Here is a 17,625-nt window from a genome sequence, read left to right on the forward strand (position 1 = left end):
GGAAGTAGTGTATTATTAGATACACTTGGATAAACATTTGACGCGTAAAAGGTCTTTCCAAAAGAAATAATATGTAATAAGGATTTGATTACGTGATCGGGATGCAATCTATTTTTATGGGGTCATTTGGACGAGTGTATAAGAATAGTGATGAATAAGGTGTATTAGTAATGCTAATATTAGTTATACTGATATATTTCTCATCCATTATTTGGTTTGATGTATTAAAGCATTAAATAATTTCTAAAAGAATTATTTGTTTACAAAAATACCCTCATAACTAGTCCATCACTTTATCTTTTTAAAAGAAACATATAATTGAGGAATGTTTTTATCTGAAAAAGGTCTTAAAAAATTATTTGATTTGTTTACCTATATTGTAGTATAAAACTTAATATTTATTTATAAAAAAGAAAATATGCTAAGTATTTATTTGTTTACTAGGGATATAACTTTATTTCCCACTTTCTTGGATTATTTCAAACTTGCATTACATAATAGCATATTTTAATCAAGTATAAATTTTGAAGGACATTTTTGTCTTTAACTAAGTTAATGCATGCATTAAAAACTTATTGCATTGTTAATTCCATGGTTTCTTATGCATTAATTATGCATAGAATAATACTAAATACGGTGTATAACTAATGTCTGCATAACTAATGCATAGATTCAAAAAGTGTACCATACAAAGTATTACTGTGCTCAAGTATTACTAATATACAAAGCTAATGCATGCATTATTTTAACTAATACATCCTACCAAACGACCCCTAAGTATTTTTCTATGTATAATCAACTGATATTTGAAACACATTACTCCGACTAAATTAAATTCGCATTCTATGAGTATGTGTTACCTATTAAGTATTTCACCATTATTCTAGACTTTTGATTAAGGTCCCATTTTATTTTAGATATTAATAAAATAATTTTTATTAGTCTGTCCCTTGGGGACATCCGATAAAAAAGTAGTAATAATTTTTATTAGACTACTGATTCTAAGATTAAAAAAAAACCGTTGGATCATGTGAGGTCAATATCGTCAAAATCATGCCGATACAAAATTTTCCCGACACAGCCGAGCAGCAAATTGCAAAATATTATCTTCTAAATTTTCATCCCAAAAATAAATAGCATTAGGGCTTTGCTTGCCGTGGCTCCTATAATTCTCTCTTCCCCAAACTTTTCACAGTAAAGAAACCTTCTAATTCCACCGCTCTCCGCCGCAACGCCGCGGCGTTCTCTTTTCAAGAATAGCTCAGTTATATAATGTTTGGAGTCGTTCGATAGTGTGTTAGTTTGTTTCATTTTGTTGTTAGGGTTTTGGTGTGTGTATTAGTCCAAAGATGTATCCTTCTCGAGGAACTAATGCCTATGGTCAACAGACGTACTCTTCTCAATCAAGCTACGGCCAAAGTGTGAGTATCTTCCTTTCTCTTTGTTTTGTTATTTGGTACTTTTTTTTTATGTAATTGAAATTCAATCAATCTGTTATGCAACTTATTCCAACTGTACTTTAATTTAAAAGGCCAATTGGAGTTTGTCTAAATTAAAATGTAAGTAATCTTATGTAGGTAAATTCTTACCCGTGCATGGTGAGTACACCTAACCAAATTAAAGATATCTACTGCTAACCCTCCATAAAAAAAATGGGATATGTAATCTTGAAAATGAGGCAAGTTACCTGTTACAAAAGGTAAAGGTGACCTTACATATTTGTTAAACTCTCAGGGGTCGTTTGGTATGAGCTACAAGAAGGTATAGTGCTGGTATAAAAATTTAATACCACCTTAATACTTTGTTTGGTTAGCAAACCAGGTATAAGTTATCCCAGGATTAAAATTAACACCGGGATAACTTATACCTTATAGAGGGTGGTGTAATTAGCACCGGTATAACTTATACATTCTTCTTACAAATTATGCAATTGTCATATTTAATACAACATACCAAACGGATAAAAAATAATCCCAGCATAACTAATTCTAGCATAACTTATACCAGTATAACTTATCCCGGCATAAGCCGTATTCAATCTAAATGACCCCTTAGGATATACTATCCTATCTAAATTAACCATTCTTGATATATTACCAATCAAAAAGAAGAAGAAGATAGTATATGTTGTCTAAATGTCACACTTGTCCATACCATACAAGTCCCTAACTAGACTAAAAGGACTCGTCGCATAATCTTAATGTGAGTGTAACAACAATAGTTATACGTTAATCCCAGCTAGTTGCTGTCGCCAATATGGATCCTTTCATTTTGTTGTGCTACGTCTTAGCTATATCAACATTGAGATTGTACTTGTGAAACACGAATGCTGGAGCGGTGTTGTTAAAGGCTCACCTAAATTGCTTAAGCTCGGAAGCTCGGTGAAGTCCAAGTCATGTGCTTCGCCTCTAGTGTAGGCGTCAAGGTGCTAAGGTGTGCGCCTTCACAATAGGTTATGTCTTTAAGGGCGCAACAATATACATATAGCTTAATTATAGTTTTATTGTTCTTGTGTCCAAAAATTTATTTTTTTGTGTTATAGTTACATTTTCTTGCATTACATTTCTATTTGTTTCCCTTTATTGGCGCTTTTCTTTGCTAAGCCTAATTTTTAATTGCGCTTAAACTTCCAACTGATTTTAGCACTTTTTATGCGCTTTTCGCTTTTGACTACTCTGTAATGGAGCAATCGTTCATCGCATTGGCCAAACTCTGAAGCACCAATGCAAAAGAAGTAAAAAGGGCTGCTCCGTGATTGTGTTTTAGATGAGATTTTAACAGTAAAAACTCTTTAACTCTTGAAATAATAATAGTGTCTCATAAAATGAGAAAAATGAGTTAGACGAAGTAGTATTAAGCATGCAAATACTGAATGTGAGTCACATTGTAGTTAGGCAATGTAACGACTTGCAAACTCAGGTCACATGCAATTTTAAAGATTCTCAGCTGTAGTATGTTGTGTCATGAACCAGCTTATATTCATGGGCAGCTTTTTCCATAAACCAATGGTGCATAAATTTGTTGTAAAGTAGCTCTTACTAAACATTTATGATTGTCAAAACTATTCAATTCTATAGTTTTCTGTACTACATTCATGCTTATAAAATTGTTCATTTTCTCTGTTCATCTAGTTGGGACATGGTTACTCCGGGAGTTCTGCTGGAGGGCCTGAGAGGTCCTCTCAACTACCCACAGGTTCACGACATTCGTCAATGTTAGGAACCCCTCAAGATGCAGAAATGAGTGCTTACAGAGATCACAGTCATCATCCATCAACAGTGCCTAATTATGGTGGGCAATATAGCTCTGTGTATGGTTCCACTGCTCAGCAGGTCAGCAGATCTCTCACTGTATATATTCTATTTGCATGTCAATTGTATGCTATCTATTGCCCAAGACGTCTGAAGAATGAAATATTTCCATAAGCGGTGCAAATACTAAATAATGCTCCAGGTGTTATATTTGAATGCTGGTGACATTTTGTTTCCTGTGATGTGGACTTGGTGTGAGACTAATTCTTCTATCATCACGAGAGAAGAAAGACCTGTTCTTGTGTATTGTATTTATACAACTCTAACCTGCCTTCAAGTGTAAATTTTATGTAGTTTCTTGTTAAATTGTTTGAACAGGTGTAATATGTCGGTTGCTGCTGTTTTAACTTCCGATAATGTAATTGCATAGATGGTATATTGGCAGACATACAGTAGTGGTGAAGTAGTTTAATTTTCTGTCCTTTTCACAAAATTGGATTTTGTTGTATAGATATATCAGTTGGTTATCATGCCAAAAAATGAGATATTTTGTTCTACGTTATTGCCCTGTTGCAAATAATGTCAGCTTTCGTTGCCTGATTGTTGCAAAACAAATTGGTGCATGTGCATATTGCTTTTGGGATAGCCTTAGCTGTAAAGTCCATAGACTTGACTGTCTCATGGACTTATTTCACAAGTGGGATAATATTGACAAGATTTTGTAGAGTTAGCTTTCTTCATTTTCCACCAATTTTAAGGATTGTGGGTTTATAATGCTTCCACCGCTGTCTGATTCATTTGTCACGGCTTTGCGTTCTATGTTTTTGTGTGCGTCTTTTTTCAGTGTTTCAGTTAGCCTTTTGTATTGTCAATTGTATAATTTTCTGACATGGGTGTAAAAACTTAACTATCGCCAAATCTTTCATGTGCAGATGTCCACAGTTGGTGGAAAAGTTTCTGGATCATCAGCTTTGGAAAGTCGCAGCGGCTTTAGTGTGGATTCACCTAAGTTCACGGCAGGTGACTACGTTTCATTATCCAGCCATGGATATGGTCATAAGGCTGAACAACAATATGGTCATAAAGCTGAACAACAATATGGTCATAAAGCTGAACTACAATATTCCGATAGAGTTTCTGATTATCCAACCCTTGATAGACACCAATATGCTGAACGACATAGCTCTTATGCTGGGAGAGATCTGACAAGCGAGCAAGCCAGTCGATATCCCGATTCAATTTCTTTTGCTCATAAGCATCAGGTGCTGTATTTGGAGTATGCCTAGTATATGTACTAGGAATTCTTTGGACCATTACCACCACCCTGGACACACCATGCACACATGCACATGAGAGCTCAATGCTCATGATGGTAGTAATTATGATTGTGAAACTTTTGAATAGGAGTTGGAAAGTTTGAGTTACCCAAACTCTTGTTACTTTGACTAAAACAGAATACGAAGGAGCTGGATCAGTAGAAGTTTATAGTCAATCCTGCACAAGATAATCCCCTTTAGCATAGAATAAAAAAGGGTTTGAGGGTAAAAATATGTGTAGTAATTGGAATGTATAAAAGTGGGTAGTTTATTTTAAGGATGGTAAATGTAGGAGAAGTAGTAGAATGTAATAAAATTTGGGTTGGTTTGAATCTTTCAGTAAAACTTCCCTTTTTTGTAAACGAGGTTGATTTTTTGGGGAGGTCAAAAGGAAAACTTGTGAGTAATATTGCTTGTTGTCATTGTTTAGGTACAATGCACTTGTCCATGTCCCAGTTGCATAATTTACTACTTTTTGTAACCTTCTTTACTTTCTTTTATGTCTTCTATTTTTCTCCCCACTGTTAGGCTGAAAGATACGAGCACGTGGATCAAGCATCTATAATAAGACAAGAGCAAATATTGAAGTCTCAGGCATTGCAATCTGCTTCAATTGACGGAGGATCTAGGTATGTACTCTAGTTCTTATCTCAAAATTGTGCGACGTAGTTGCAAAATGCTCTTTTGAACCATCTGATGCTTTTGTTTAATTGCACTTGCATTTTCCCTTACATTATCAGTGTCTACATATGTGTGCACATCCTGTTAGCTTCTTTCATGGAGCTATATGTTCTATTGAACTGAGTAGCAACAAATTTCTGGCAGACAAGTCGAATATCTTGCAGCAAGGAGTGCTGCTGTTCGTCATGCAGCCCAAGATCCTATATCTTATAGTGGCAGAATGGACTCAGATCCTCAATCCTTTTCAACGTTACCTGGATCATTACTTCCTGGGCAACATGCTCCTTCAATCCTAGGGGCGGCACCACAAAGAGCTGTTGAAGATGTCATGTATGTTCAGAGTTCTACAAATCCTGGTTATGGAGTGAGCTTGCCTCCAGGTAGAGACTATGGGATAGGGAAGGGGCTGCATGCAACTTCCATCGAGTCTGACTATCCTGGCAGCACATTGGCACGTTCTGGCCTCTCAAGGTTAGATGATTATAAGGATGACAGGATTGTCTACTCTCGGGAGCTTGAGCGAAGGGAGAAAGATCGACACTCTTCGCGCGAGCGAGAGAAAGATAGAGAAAGGGCGAAAGATCGAGAAAGAGAACGCGAACGAGATCGAGAGAGGGAACGAGATCGAGAGCGGGAACGAGAACGGGAAAAGGAACGAGAACGGCAACGACAAAGAGAGCGTGATCGTGAACGTGCTTTGGAACGTAAAGAAAAGGAAAAAGATCATGAGCGTAAACGTGGAGCTGAAATAAAGCATGACCTAACTCCTCCCAGGACTTCTTCTAGGGATCGACGAGGACCCTCTTTGGCCAAGGAAAGTAGATCTTCACGACGAGAATCTCCACGTCCTGAAGCTTTGCATAGGTGGATTTTTTATTTGGTTTTGTCCTTCTATGGTTGTGTGTGTTTAGCAGCCGCTATATATTGCAGCATTCATAACTAACTTGGTGTTCTATCATGCTGAAGGCGTCATTCACCGATTAAAAGGAGAGAGTATTTCTGCAAGGTAAAACAAGAGCTTAGCGCTTGAATCATTATTATCCTCCTTAAGTGGTTCTGCTTTCCATTTGGGAATGAATTGTAATGAGGACCTCTAAGTACTTTAAACTTCTAGATCACCTTATTTCACGGACAAAGACTTATCAAGCTACTCATTTCTAAACTCATCCTTATTTCCTGCCTAACACTATTGGCTTTCCCAATTATCTTGTCTTGCAATATTCTTTTATTTTGAACCATTGCCAGTGTCAGATAAATTTGTCCCTCCTTTTCCTTTGTCTTCTTGCCAGTCCCCTATGCTCTCTTTCATCTTTCCCTCTGGATGTTGCTGTTCGTGATGCTCAAGACATGTAGTTTCTACAAGGAATGTGGCACTCTTTCTGTTCCTTCGTTTGTTTACTCTTCCTTTTCTGTATCATCAGAACTTTCGATGGGTATCCTTTTCGGGAGAATAGTGGTCTCGCCTTTTGATAAGTTTGCTGCCTTCATTTGAATTCTTGATGTTTGTAGACTTTAAAGAATGCTTCAATTTTTCAGCAAGCGCATCTAATGATGTCAATTCTTATGCATTTATTGTTGTTTTTGCAGGTTTATTCAACCAATTTGGTTGAAATTGAGAGGGATTATCTGTCGCTGGATAGGCGGTATCCAAGGCTTTTCATATCTCCAGAATGCTCAAAGGTTTGCCTTTTCTTTCATTCCGCTAATATATGTGAGATATCTTATATGACATTGCATTTTCTTTTGTTGTAGGTGGTTGTGAATTGGCCAAAAGGGAATCTTAAGCTTTCTCTGCATACTCCTGTCAGGTGATTAGTCATGATACCCTTCCTTTTTGATGTTCATTTTTTTATATTTTATTTCTATTATTTTGCACGATAGTGGAATACCCGGTTTGCAAACATTTACCAAGTCTCTCAGTGGTTTTTGAAATGATCTTTCCTTATGAGCCGCAGCTCTAACAGATGTTTTCTCTACCCCCAAATCCCCGCGCGCTCAATCTAGTGTAGTTAATTTTTAGGTTGATGTGTAGTTTTTTTCTTTGAAATCTGTAAGTTGATGGTTGGTATGACACTATCATCTTTTTCATGATGGAACAGTTTTGAGCATGATTTTGTTGAAGGAGATGCTGCAACTGCGCTGAAGCGGCTGTCCTCGAAACCGTTTGCTGGTGAACCTGAAAAATCAGAACATGGGAGGACTATATGGAATGCAAAGGTTTCTTTGAAGGAATATAAATCGTTTTAGAAACTTTCCTGTCTAACTGTGCTCTGAGAATTCTTAAGTTAGCATTTGCTCGAGACGTTATCATGATATTTTAAGCGGTAGTCAGATATAAGAACGAGTAGAATAATGGTGCGGAATTCTTTTGGTGTTTCAAAAGTTTGTCGTCAAAGCAGATGTGCCCTCTTTTTCTTGCATTTATTTTAGAACTTTGCTGATGAGAATCATGATGGAGTGGTGATCATTTCTAGTTGATGATGGTTATATGTCAATTAGCTGTCTGTACTCCTTAGTTTTGTGGCATCTTTGAGTGTAAATTGGAGGCTTAATGATGGATTTTAATTGGGGGAAAATGTGATAATTGCTTAAGGTCCTTATAATTTTTTATATAGGCGATGATTGCACTAGTTACATACTAGCTCCTTTTTGTTGCCAGTATTGATGCATCTGTACCCGGTTTGTTCAACTTGACTAGATTGAAAAGTGCAATAGACCTCACAAAAAGAAACCTCTGCCCTGATTTTCTTCTCTACCGCTGCCTTCTATGTTCTATATGCTATTTGTTCAAAGATGACAAGCTAGCTAGTTATATAATTTTCAGTGTTATAGAGGAAGCACAATATTTGGATTTATCGAAACAACATCTCTACCTTCATGGTAAGGGTAAGGCTGCATACACACTACCCTCTCCTAGCCCCACTTGTGAGATTATATTGGGTTGTTGTTGTTGTTGTTGAGGAAGCACAGTATTTATGCAACGATGTCATTTGTCCTGTTAATGACATGTACCTTGTTATCCCAATTCACTCTCTCTACACTCTGTTGATGTGCTAATATATTTCTGAAAGCTGCCATTTTTGTTTTCTGATATATAGATGATTTTGATGAGTGGACTCAGCAAAAATTCTCTGGAAGAGTTGTCATCCGATCGAAACTATGATGACCGGATACCTCATATTTGCAACATGCTTAGGTTTGCCATTCTTAAACTGGAAAACTCTTTAATGGCTATAGGGGGCCAGTGGGATAGTGTTGATGGTGGGGATCCATCACTTGATGACTCCTCTTTGATTCAGACAGCTCTTAGGTTTGTCAATTACATTCCTCTAATATTGTTTTACAGTTTATTTTGAACCCTACTGATATAGCTCTTGCTATTAGACATGCAAAGGACATAACTCATCTTGATTTGAAGAACTGCCAGCAGTGGAACCGTTTCCTTGAGGTAATATCCGCCTGTGTGGGTCTCTCTGTCCTTTGTTTATTCTACTTTAAATGTCTAAAGCAGATTCTCCTTTTGCTTTTGTTAGATAGTTATATATAAATAGTCCTAGTCCCATATGTAGTAGGAGTAGAATATGTATTATATATAGGGCTCATTGTATCATTGTTAATAAATAGATTTTTCTTCCGTGCATTCTCACATGGTATCAGAGCTTCAGTGAGAAAATTATCGCTGTGCGATTCCAGCGCCATCCGGGAAGAAAGATCTCATCGTCGTGCAGTTTTCCGGCAACTTCGTCTTGTTCCCAGGGTTCATCACTGCTACAGTGGTACTGTGCATATACCAGTGCCACCATCAGATCCGAAACCCTTGTGCGACCAAACCCCACAAATCCTAGTCCCATCGGAACAAAAAAGTCGGTCACCGTGTGTCTTTTCGATTGACGACTCTAGATTGATTTGCGTTATCTCCTCATCGGTAAGTGTTGTGCGAAAATCAACACTACATCTTGTTCGGAAAAGTCAGGCGACAAAACCCCAGTCAATCGCTCCGGCAAAAAGTCCCTCTGACACGCGCGTCAGTACATGGAGCACTTTCCTGCAGAATTTGGAAAAAATTCTGTAGGACAATTGTTTCATGTGGTGATTCTGAGTCCACCAGTACAATTTCCTACAGATTTCGAGAATGTTGGAATTTTCTGGCGAGCTACAGTAGCTTTCCCAGCGCGTGTGAGCCATTCATGCCACTTTTTGACGAAACTTCTTCAGGACAACTTGTCCAGTGATTCCGAGCCTACCCATATAAATTACATCAAATTCGGACTTCTATTTTTTCCCGTGTGAACAGTGATTCCCCCGTGTGAACAGTGATTTCCAGAATGTTTCTGATTTCTAGTGGTGTTTTAGAACCTATTTTGTAGTGTGGAATTGGGCTTAGTCTCACTATTTTCAAATTTTTCCGGCGGCATTTTGGCCAACTTTTGTTGATCAACAACCATCTGATTTTGTTGCTTAGGGGGAGTCTAGTGGCCTTGTATGATTAGCTTGTAGGTTTTTTAACCAAGTCCCTCACTGGTCCTCGTGTTAGTTACATTTGTAACAAGCTCGGTACATATAGTTTGTATGCACCAGCTTGAGGGGAGTGTTAGATAGTTATGTGTAAATAGTCCTAGTCCCGTATGTAGGAGTACAATGTGTCCTAGTTCCACATGTTGTAGGAGTAGAATATGTATTATATATAGGGCTTATGTATCATTGTTAATAAATAGATTTTTATGCCGTGCATTCTCACATTTTTCTCTTAAATGTTAACTTTATTAATGTCTATCACATTGGTTGGCATATTGCTCCTTTCCTTCATGTATCACCAACTTGCCGAGCATTTTATTTGGAAATTGTCTTACTCCTCTTGGATGAGGAGGCTTCAAGAACTCCTACCTAGCAAAATTCTTGTAGAGATGCCTTGCTAATAACCCCCAGGAGGTTCTAGGATACTTGGCTTCCAGATAGTCAAAAAAGACAACTGAAAATAACCAATTGTTTCATGTCCAGTTTGTCCATAACAGTCTCACCCCCTATCCTTTCAATGACACTAACAAAATTGGCCTGCGGGACTGAATCTAATCTGGATCTCATTACTTGAACTCCTTGAAAGTCTGCCCACGTGGTCCCGTTCCTGAATAGATTTACATTTTTGGAACCTCAAATCATTCGTCATGTTGAAGATGTATCCCTTGAGGACGGTAATGCAATGAATCAGAATGGCTCACATTGGCAGCATTCATGTTAACTTGTTAGGAGCTTTTTAGCTAGTTGAAGAGGTTTTGTTTGCAGAATAATAATGAGAGTGAGGGTTGTCATTTTCCTTGGAGTTGAATGAAGCACAGGTCCTCAAACATGTATATTTTTACTTCTTAAAGATATTTGCCCACCATCTTACCTACCTGCTTACCAAGGAAATGCTGTTTTCTAATGAAAGCTACAGTAATTCTGGGTATTTTTTCAAGGATGTTCAAGGCCTGAAAGTCTTTTTCAGCTGCTTGTCAACTTTTAAGTTTTTTTTTTGTATTTTTTGTTAATCAGCATCCCTTTTCCCCTTCTGCAGTCCATGTTACTGAGATGGATCGTATTATAAAAAATGTTTAAAAGGCTCGTTAGCTTCTTTGCCAAAAAATCATAGTTAGTGAACTCAATCTGATAAATAGTTTTATGATCTGGACCATCACAGAATCTTAGAAACTGTTCAGAATAATATTTACATGATTTTGAAGATAATTTATTTTATGATGTTTGGCAGATACACTATGAAAGAGTTGGAAAGGATGGGTTGTTCAGTCATAAAGAAGTCACTGTTTACTTCGTTCCAGACTTATCTGAATGCCTCCCTTCATTAGAATCATGGCGTGAGCTCTGGTTTACTCAAAAAAAGGCTATTGCTGAGAGAGAGAAAGAACTTGCTTTGAGGAAAGAGGTCTGCTTTCTTAGACTAGTACATCTCTTGTATCTTCAACAAAATTTGTCTCTTTTTTATGTTTGACAAATCTCTTCTATCTTTTTTCTCTTATTAAGAAGGTAAGTTATTGCTTTATAAACTGACACCAAGCTGGTGCAGTCGTGTTTGCCTTGCAAAAAGGAAGAAGTTATTTCTTTTACTGCACATGTAACGAATTGAGTTAGATCTATCAGTTATCTCTGTCATTTGCATCAAATAACTTGCACCATAAACTAGACATTAAATAACTTGATCCTCATTACACTCCTTCCTTCCTTCAATGATCTTTTGGTTTCTCTACTTTGAAACCACCCACCAAATTGCTGCAGAATGGTATACCAGAGGGCTCTTTGTTGAGTCCTCTGTGCCAGTGGAAGAGTAAATTTTTTGTAGTTTCTGGCATGCACTGCCCATCTCCCATAGGTTTAAGTACGCGCGCAATAACTGGAAGGGGACTTTGCAGTGGATGACGAGATGTCATTTCTTATAAATTTAGAAAAAACAAAGAAGTAGAGACATGACTATTTATGGCGTCTGTGCGTAGTGATACACTTTTTGTGCCATTGACCAAACATTGCACTTATTGAGATGCTTTATGTTCTCAAATCCGCTTCCAATGCAACTGTCTTCAGTCTGCTGCTCCCAGCTAAAGCCGTATAAGACCTCATAGTAAACACACACTTGCTCCGAGCTTTCCATATTATAGTGTCTTGTTGTGGTTGTAGCCTTTGGTTATGTATATAGCAGCTGTAGGAAATTACTAATATTTTCCAACTACCAGTCATTGTGGCTTCTTAATAGGGGATTGCAGCCTTGTGTTTCCGGCAATCACTGTATAGATGATTGGGTTGCTTTCGTAGAGAACCATATTTTGGTGTAGGGTCTCAACTTTTTGGTATACTGCTCTACATGTTTCCCCAACGTTAATAGAATGTTTACCTTATAAAAAAGTTATTCCAGCTATCAACCACAACTACATTTTGATTGCTAGAAGAAATATATAATCTGGGGAACTTATCTCTCAGAGGTTTCTGTCCCAGCCAAGTGTCCTGCCAAAAAGTGTTGTTCTGCCTCTCCGAGTGCCGATGCTGATGTATTTAGAGTACATGCTCCATGGGTTTCTTATTTGCTTCTTCCAGTTTCCCACACTATAAGAGCATGCTGGAGGTTTATATTCCAGAATGCCAATTGCTTTTTTGTTACCTGTCTCCACATAGGCTTCAAAACTTGGGGATGATGGGCCCACCACTCTACCCTTCTCCGCTTAAATACCAGAGTGAGTTTGCTTGGTCCTGGGCTCGAACCTGTGACCTAAGACACAAGTCCCTCTACCTTTGCCAATTGAGCTAGCCCTTGGGGGCAAAAAAAAAAACAAAACACTCACACATATATACGTGCTGAAACAATCATAATGTAAGGAAAAATTGTTTGATTCCTAATATAGCAATAACCAATTTTTTGACAGAGAGTAGCATTTAGTTTCTAGTTTACTTTTATCTTTTTGTTCCTTTTCATTTACTTTAGACTCAGGTGGTACATTGATAGTTTTGCTTGCTGACCGGTTAAATTATTTGTTTGATCTAGAAATCTGGAGAGAAGGAAAGCCAGAAAGGTAAGATATCTGAACTTTTGGTGCATCAATTCTTTTTACCTGAGAATCTATTCTGGTTCATTTATCCTTTTTGGAACTCAACAACTGATGAGCCTCAGCATTTTGCAGATGCTAAGCGTGGTCCCAAGTCGGGAAAAAACTCTGCATCTGGACAGTCTGCAGAAGCAAGCAAGAAGGAGAATGATGGCAAACTAAAAGAGAATACAGCTGATAAAGATGGGTGTAAGAAAAAAGGTGGAGAGAGTAAACAAGCTCTTGAAAAGGAGGGGGATGGTATTCCTGAACTTACAGCAGTAAGTGCCGTTACTGGGACCGATGGTAGTGCAAAGTCAGTTAAGAAGAAAGTTATAAAAAAAATTGTTAAACAGAAGACCTCCAATAAGAAAGATGACTTGGAGACCACACAGAAAGTGAATGATAAGGTGGATGGTAAAGAAACTGGGGATGGAAGTTCGAGCATAGAGATTGCTTCTACCCAGGTTGGAGCATCTGCTAATCCTCCAGTTAAAACTTTTATAAGGAAGAAGATTATTAAGAAGGTTCCCGTGGGGAAAACTCCAAAAGATGATGGATCGAACCCTCCCGATGTGAAAACTGTCAAGGAGGCAGAATCTTCCGAAGATAAGGGGAATAGTAAAACTGATGGTAATAGTAGTGCTGTCAAGCAGGATGGTGTTGTGAAGAAAACAGTTAAGAGGAAAATAATTAAGAGGGTTCCCAAACGAAAAGCAGCATCTACAGAGTCCAACAATGGGGTCAGTGGTGTTGATAGTATCAAAGATGATGTGAAAGAGGAGAAGTCAGTTCAAGCTGAAAGTGAGGTGCAAAATGTGGGTGATAATAATGTAGAAAATACAGAGAATATGATTGTGGTCAAACAAGAACAGAAGGTTAGCCCTAAAACAAAATCAAAAGTAGCTGAGGTGAAGCAAGAAACAAAAGAAGGAAAAAGGACTGCGGAGTTAAATCTTGCTGGGTCCAAGAAAGAATCGGAGGCAGACAAGAATAAAAGTTCTCAGAATGATGACCATCCAAAGCTAAAAGGAAAGGTAGACTCCAAAGAACGAACAGAAAAGAAGGATCAGGATGGAAAAAACCTTTCGAAGAGCAAATCGTCAAAAGAGATCAAAGAAAAGAGAAGTGAAGATCCTCCTCGGCACCCTGGATTTTTTCTTCAAACAAAAGGGAGCAAGGATATGAAGGTAGGTTGAATCAGAATCACTTAACTCTTCCTGTTAGAAGAAATGCTTTATCCTATTGTTTGTATGGAAATAACTATATTGTTGTGTATCATTGGCTACAGTTGCGATCACTGTCTCTTTCGTTGGACTCTTTGTTGGATTATAGTGATAAGGATATTGCCGAGTCAAGATTTGAGGTATACCCTTCTTTGCGTATAGTGATCATGTCTGTACATTTTGCTGGAAATCACAAACTTGTCATATGATTTGGTGAATACTAAATTATCATCCATGAATTGATTACTGTACTTTTGGTTCAGTTGGATGTTATTGCGTTCACCTTTGTTGATTCCTTTTGCAGCTTTCACTCGTCGCAGAATCCCTGTATGAAATGTTTTATTATGAAATGGCTTCTCGTCTCTTACCCTTTCTTCAGGTTTGTGCCAGTCATATAATTCAGTTAGTGCCCTGAGATCTATTGCTAGGTTGTTATCTAACCCTTATCCTTTATGTTACTCTTATGATAGAAATTGCGCTCTAAGTTTTTGATCAAGCAAAACCAGCAGAAAAGACGGAGAGAAGAATCATCCAAGAAGAAAAGTGAGGAAAAATCAGCCAAGCGTGCAAAGATAGATGAGTCCATAGAGGATGATAAGTCTACTAAAAGTGAATCACATGGCAAACATGATCAAGAGGATGAGAAATCACTTGTCAAGGAAGAGGCGACCTCCCTAAACAATGCTGAAGAGGCTATGATTTCAGGTGAAGAAGCGAATGATGGCTCTGAGATGGATGAAGATCCAGAGGAAGATCCAGAGGAAGAATCAGAAATGCCAGACACAAGCCCTCAGTATTGCCAGGCTGAGGCGGCAAAGGTCTGTCTTAGCTTGCTACCACTTCACAATTGCTTTTATGTTTTGTTCTCTGTGTACTTGATATGTATAGAATCTGCTGTCTGTTGATCTCATTAGCAGGAATATTGTCAGTAAATAACAGTTGCAGTAGGTATATTAGTTTCTTATATATTTCAATCAAAATCTCATGTCATTGACTACATTGGAAATACCAAGAAACACTGCCCTGCATCTATTTTCAACTAAATTTGGATCTTCTGGTACGACTAAGACTTAACAGAGGATTGGGGTAGTGTAATTTATGTAGAAGTTTTTTAGCCAACATAAGATATGTATTTTGTTTAAGCAAGTTATCTTGGGCATAATGACCTTTATGCTTTCTAATAGAAAACTTATGTTAGGTATAATACCTTAATGCTCCATTTGGAGTGACATTTGAAATCAATGCTTGAACAAGCAAATAGATTCTAAGTTCTCACGGCGATCATTCTCACGTAGTGTTAAATATCCACTTATTGGGACAAAGTGTAACTATTTAGACATGGAGTACTGTTGATCTTTGGTGAATATTAACTTTTTTTAGTAAGCTTATTGGTGAACATCGATTATGTTATTTGAAATTGTAGAGCCAAATTTGTGAGTAGGCAACAATATGTTTGTTCACTTGGGGATTGTTTCGAGGTGGATGACAATAATTTGAAATTTTGAACTGATGGATTGGGAAGTTGGGTTTGCAGCACAGGTGTGCAGATGAGGAGACTAAATGTCATGTACATTACTGTAATCTTGGATGTTTCTGATTGTAGGAAAATGCCGAGGAAACGCGAAGTGAAGCTGATACCAGAGATGAACTGCATGGCAGTGGCAAGGATGAAGGAGCTTGTGAGAAAAAGCCAAATCTTAAATCAGGCAGCAAAGCAGAGACAACAAAAGAAGAGAAAATTACTAGAACTACTCAGGGTGAGGTTAACAAAGAACTGTTGCAAGTAAGTTACTGGTTACTTTCTGGTAATTTCTTTTCACTGTTTTTATGTTCTCTTAATGATGTTTTCTTGCTCTGGAACAGGCTTTCAGGTTTTTTGACCGTAACCGGGCAGGATATGTTAGGGTAAGCCAACTAGCTTGTCCTTGCCCCCCCCTCCCTCCCCCCCCCTCTCTCTCTCTCTCTCTCTCTCTCTCGTTGCGTAGGAAACTCAATCAAGTATGCCTTTCTTAGGTTGAAGATTTGAGATTAATCATCCACAACTTGGGGAAATTCCTTTCTCACAGGGATGTCAAGGTTGGTTTATTTTGTATATTCATAGTACCTTTCCGTGGCTACTTTGCATATTTGCTGACAATAACACATGTTGCCCAGGAACTCGTGCAAAGTGCACTTTTGGAGAGCAACACTGGGAGAGATGACCGTATTCTCTACCCCAAGTTGATCAACATGGACTTGTGAAGTTTATCGCAGGATTAGCTAGTGGGTTATTATCCTTCATTTGTTATATTTAGTCTGCCTTTTAAATGAATTCTTTTATGGTGAACAAACTCTGCCTTAATATAGACTTGCATTAAGCGCAGTGGATGTTGAGTTAAATTTTTTGGAAGCAGACCAGTTATAAAATATTTAAATCTTGTGGGAGTATTTTTCTTAGGGGCCTATGGTCCTCAATTAGTGTGACGATTTGACTCTCCGATATGACAACTACGTATCTGGTAGTGTACGCCAGACAATGTGCTATGTTATTCTCAAGCTTTAAGTATTTACAGGTCACTGGTTCTTGCCAAAAGGTGTGCAGCCATCAGTTGCTGCACAGGGCAGATAGTAGCAGTAGAATCTGTATGTGATAGTATTCCTCCACGAGGACATCACTCTTCTTTCCCTATTCCGAGGGTTCATTCTCTTGGTCTTCGAAATGATTTTTTGGTTCTACGAGGGTGTACGCAGGCACGTAGTTGGGGAAACCGTAGAACTCTTTCGTTTCATGATCGAAGTTTAGGACAAGTGGGAATGAGGCATTCAAATCCCAAGAAGTTCCAGGTTCCAATCATACAGCGGAGGAGCCCAACTGCAGGAGAGTATGACTTCAAAGTTATTGCTTCCCAATGGAGGAGTACATGTCGTTTAAGTCGTACAGAGCTAAAACTGGTGCTTCCTATGCTTGTTTGGCCCTAATCCTTACTAGGTTGAGATAGATTACACATTTGGTTGATGGTACGGCTTGTAAACAGGCCGGTTGACAATGGATAATGCAAAAACGGATAAATTATCAAACTCGAGTTATATTTAATATGGATAGAAAATGGGTTAAATGGTGGATAATATGAATAGTCATATTATTCATTGCTTTTTGAATATGATTACATTAGAGAGAATTCCTAGCTTTTCAAATTTAGGGAACTCACAATTTGAATCTTTGCAAATGTAAAAGTTAGAACCATTGGTCATTAATTGATTATCCTTTTTTTGGGGATAATATGGATTTTATTTATATTTGATTCATTTAAAAAAAATAAATTATCCAATCCATTTTTTAGTGAATAATATGAATAATTGTTTTTTATTCCATTTTGCCACTGCTAGTTGATGGGATATGTGATTTTTTGATTTCCCGTTCATCGTATCGACCGACCCAGATTCCGTACCTGTCCCCGATGAAAGTCAGGATGAAGCCTGCTTTCGTTCAAAACCAACTCACTCTAAGGAAAGGAGAGCTTTGCGAAAGATGATAGTATGGGATAGGTGCTGATAGTAGCAGTAACTTTGAAGTCATGCTTTAGGCACGTTGATTATATAATTATCATGA

General features: G+C 37.8%; 1 protein-coding gene across 1 annotated transcript; it reads left to right on the forward strand.

Annotated features, from left to right (window-relative positions):
- Window positions 1–1,095: 1,095 nt before the first annotated feature.
- On the forward strand, window positions 1,096–16,460 carry LOC107807000 (protein SHORT ROOT IN SALT MEDIUM 1). The gene is made up of 21 exons (XM_075233442.1): window positions 1,096–1,421; window positions 3,132–3,332; window positions 4,184–4,513; window positions 5,096–5,196; window positions 5,393–6,112; window positions 6,215–6,254; window positions 6,836–6,928; window positions 7,001–7,056; window positions 7,348–7,465; window positions 8,347–8,558; window positions 8,633–8,696; window positions 10,992–11,165; window positions 12,771–12,798; window positions 12,907–14,000; window positions 14,102–14,176; window positions 14,341–14,415; window positions 14,507–14,854; window positions 15,640–15,819; window positions 15,900–15,941; window positions 16,050–16,112; window positions 16,191–16,460. The coding sequence occupies exons 1-21, from the start codon at window positions 1,350–1,352 to the stop codon at window positions 16,275–16,277; spliced, it is 4,173 nt and encodes a 1,390-aa protein (XP_075089543.1). The 5' UTR covers window positions 1,096–1,349; the 3' UTR covers window positions 16,278–16,460.
- Window positions 16,461–17,625: the final 1,165 nt, after the last annotated feature.

Source organism: Nicotiana tabacum, chromosome 16 (assembly GCF_000715075.1).
Source record: "Nicotiana tabacum cultivar K326 chromosome 16, ASM71507v2, whole genome shotgun sequence".
NCBI classification, from domain to species: domain Eukaryota; kingdom Viridiplantae; phylum Streptophyta; class Magnoliopsida; order Solanales; family Solanaceae; genus Nicotiana; species Nicotiana tabacum.

Bases quoted from the DNA above. Each gene is read 5' to 3' on its own strand.
- LOC107807000 (XM_075233442.1), top strand. From the start codon at position 1,350: ATGTATCCTTCTCGAGGAACTAATGCCTATGGTCAACAGACGTACTCT. The intron at 4,514-5,095 runs GTGCTGTATTTG...CCCCACTGTTAG, and splicing joins CTTTTGCTCATAAGCATCAG to GCTGAAAGATACGAGCACGT. The intron at 11,166-12,770 runs GTCTGCTTTCTT...TGTTTGATCTAG, and splicing joins AACTTGCTTTGAGGAAAGAG to AAATCTGGAGAGAAGGAAAG.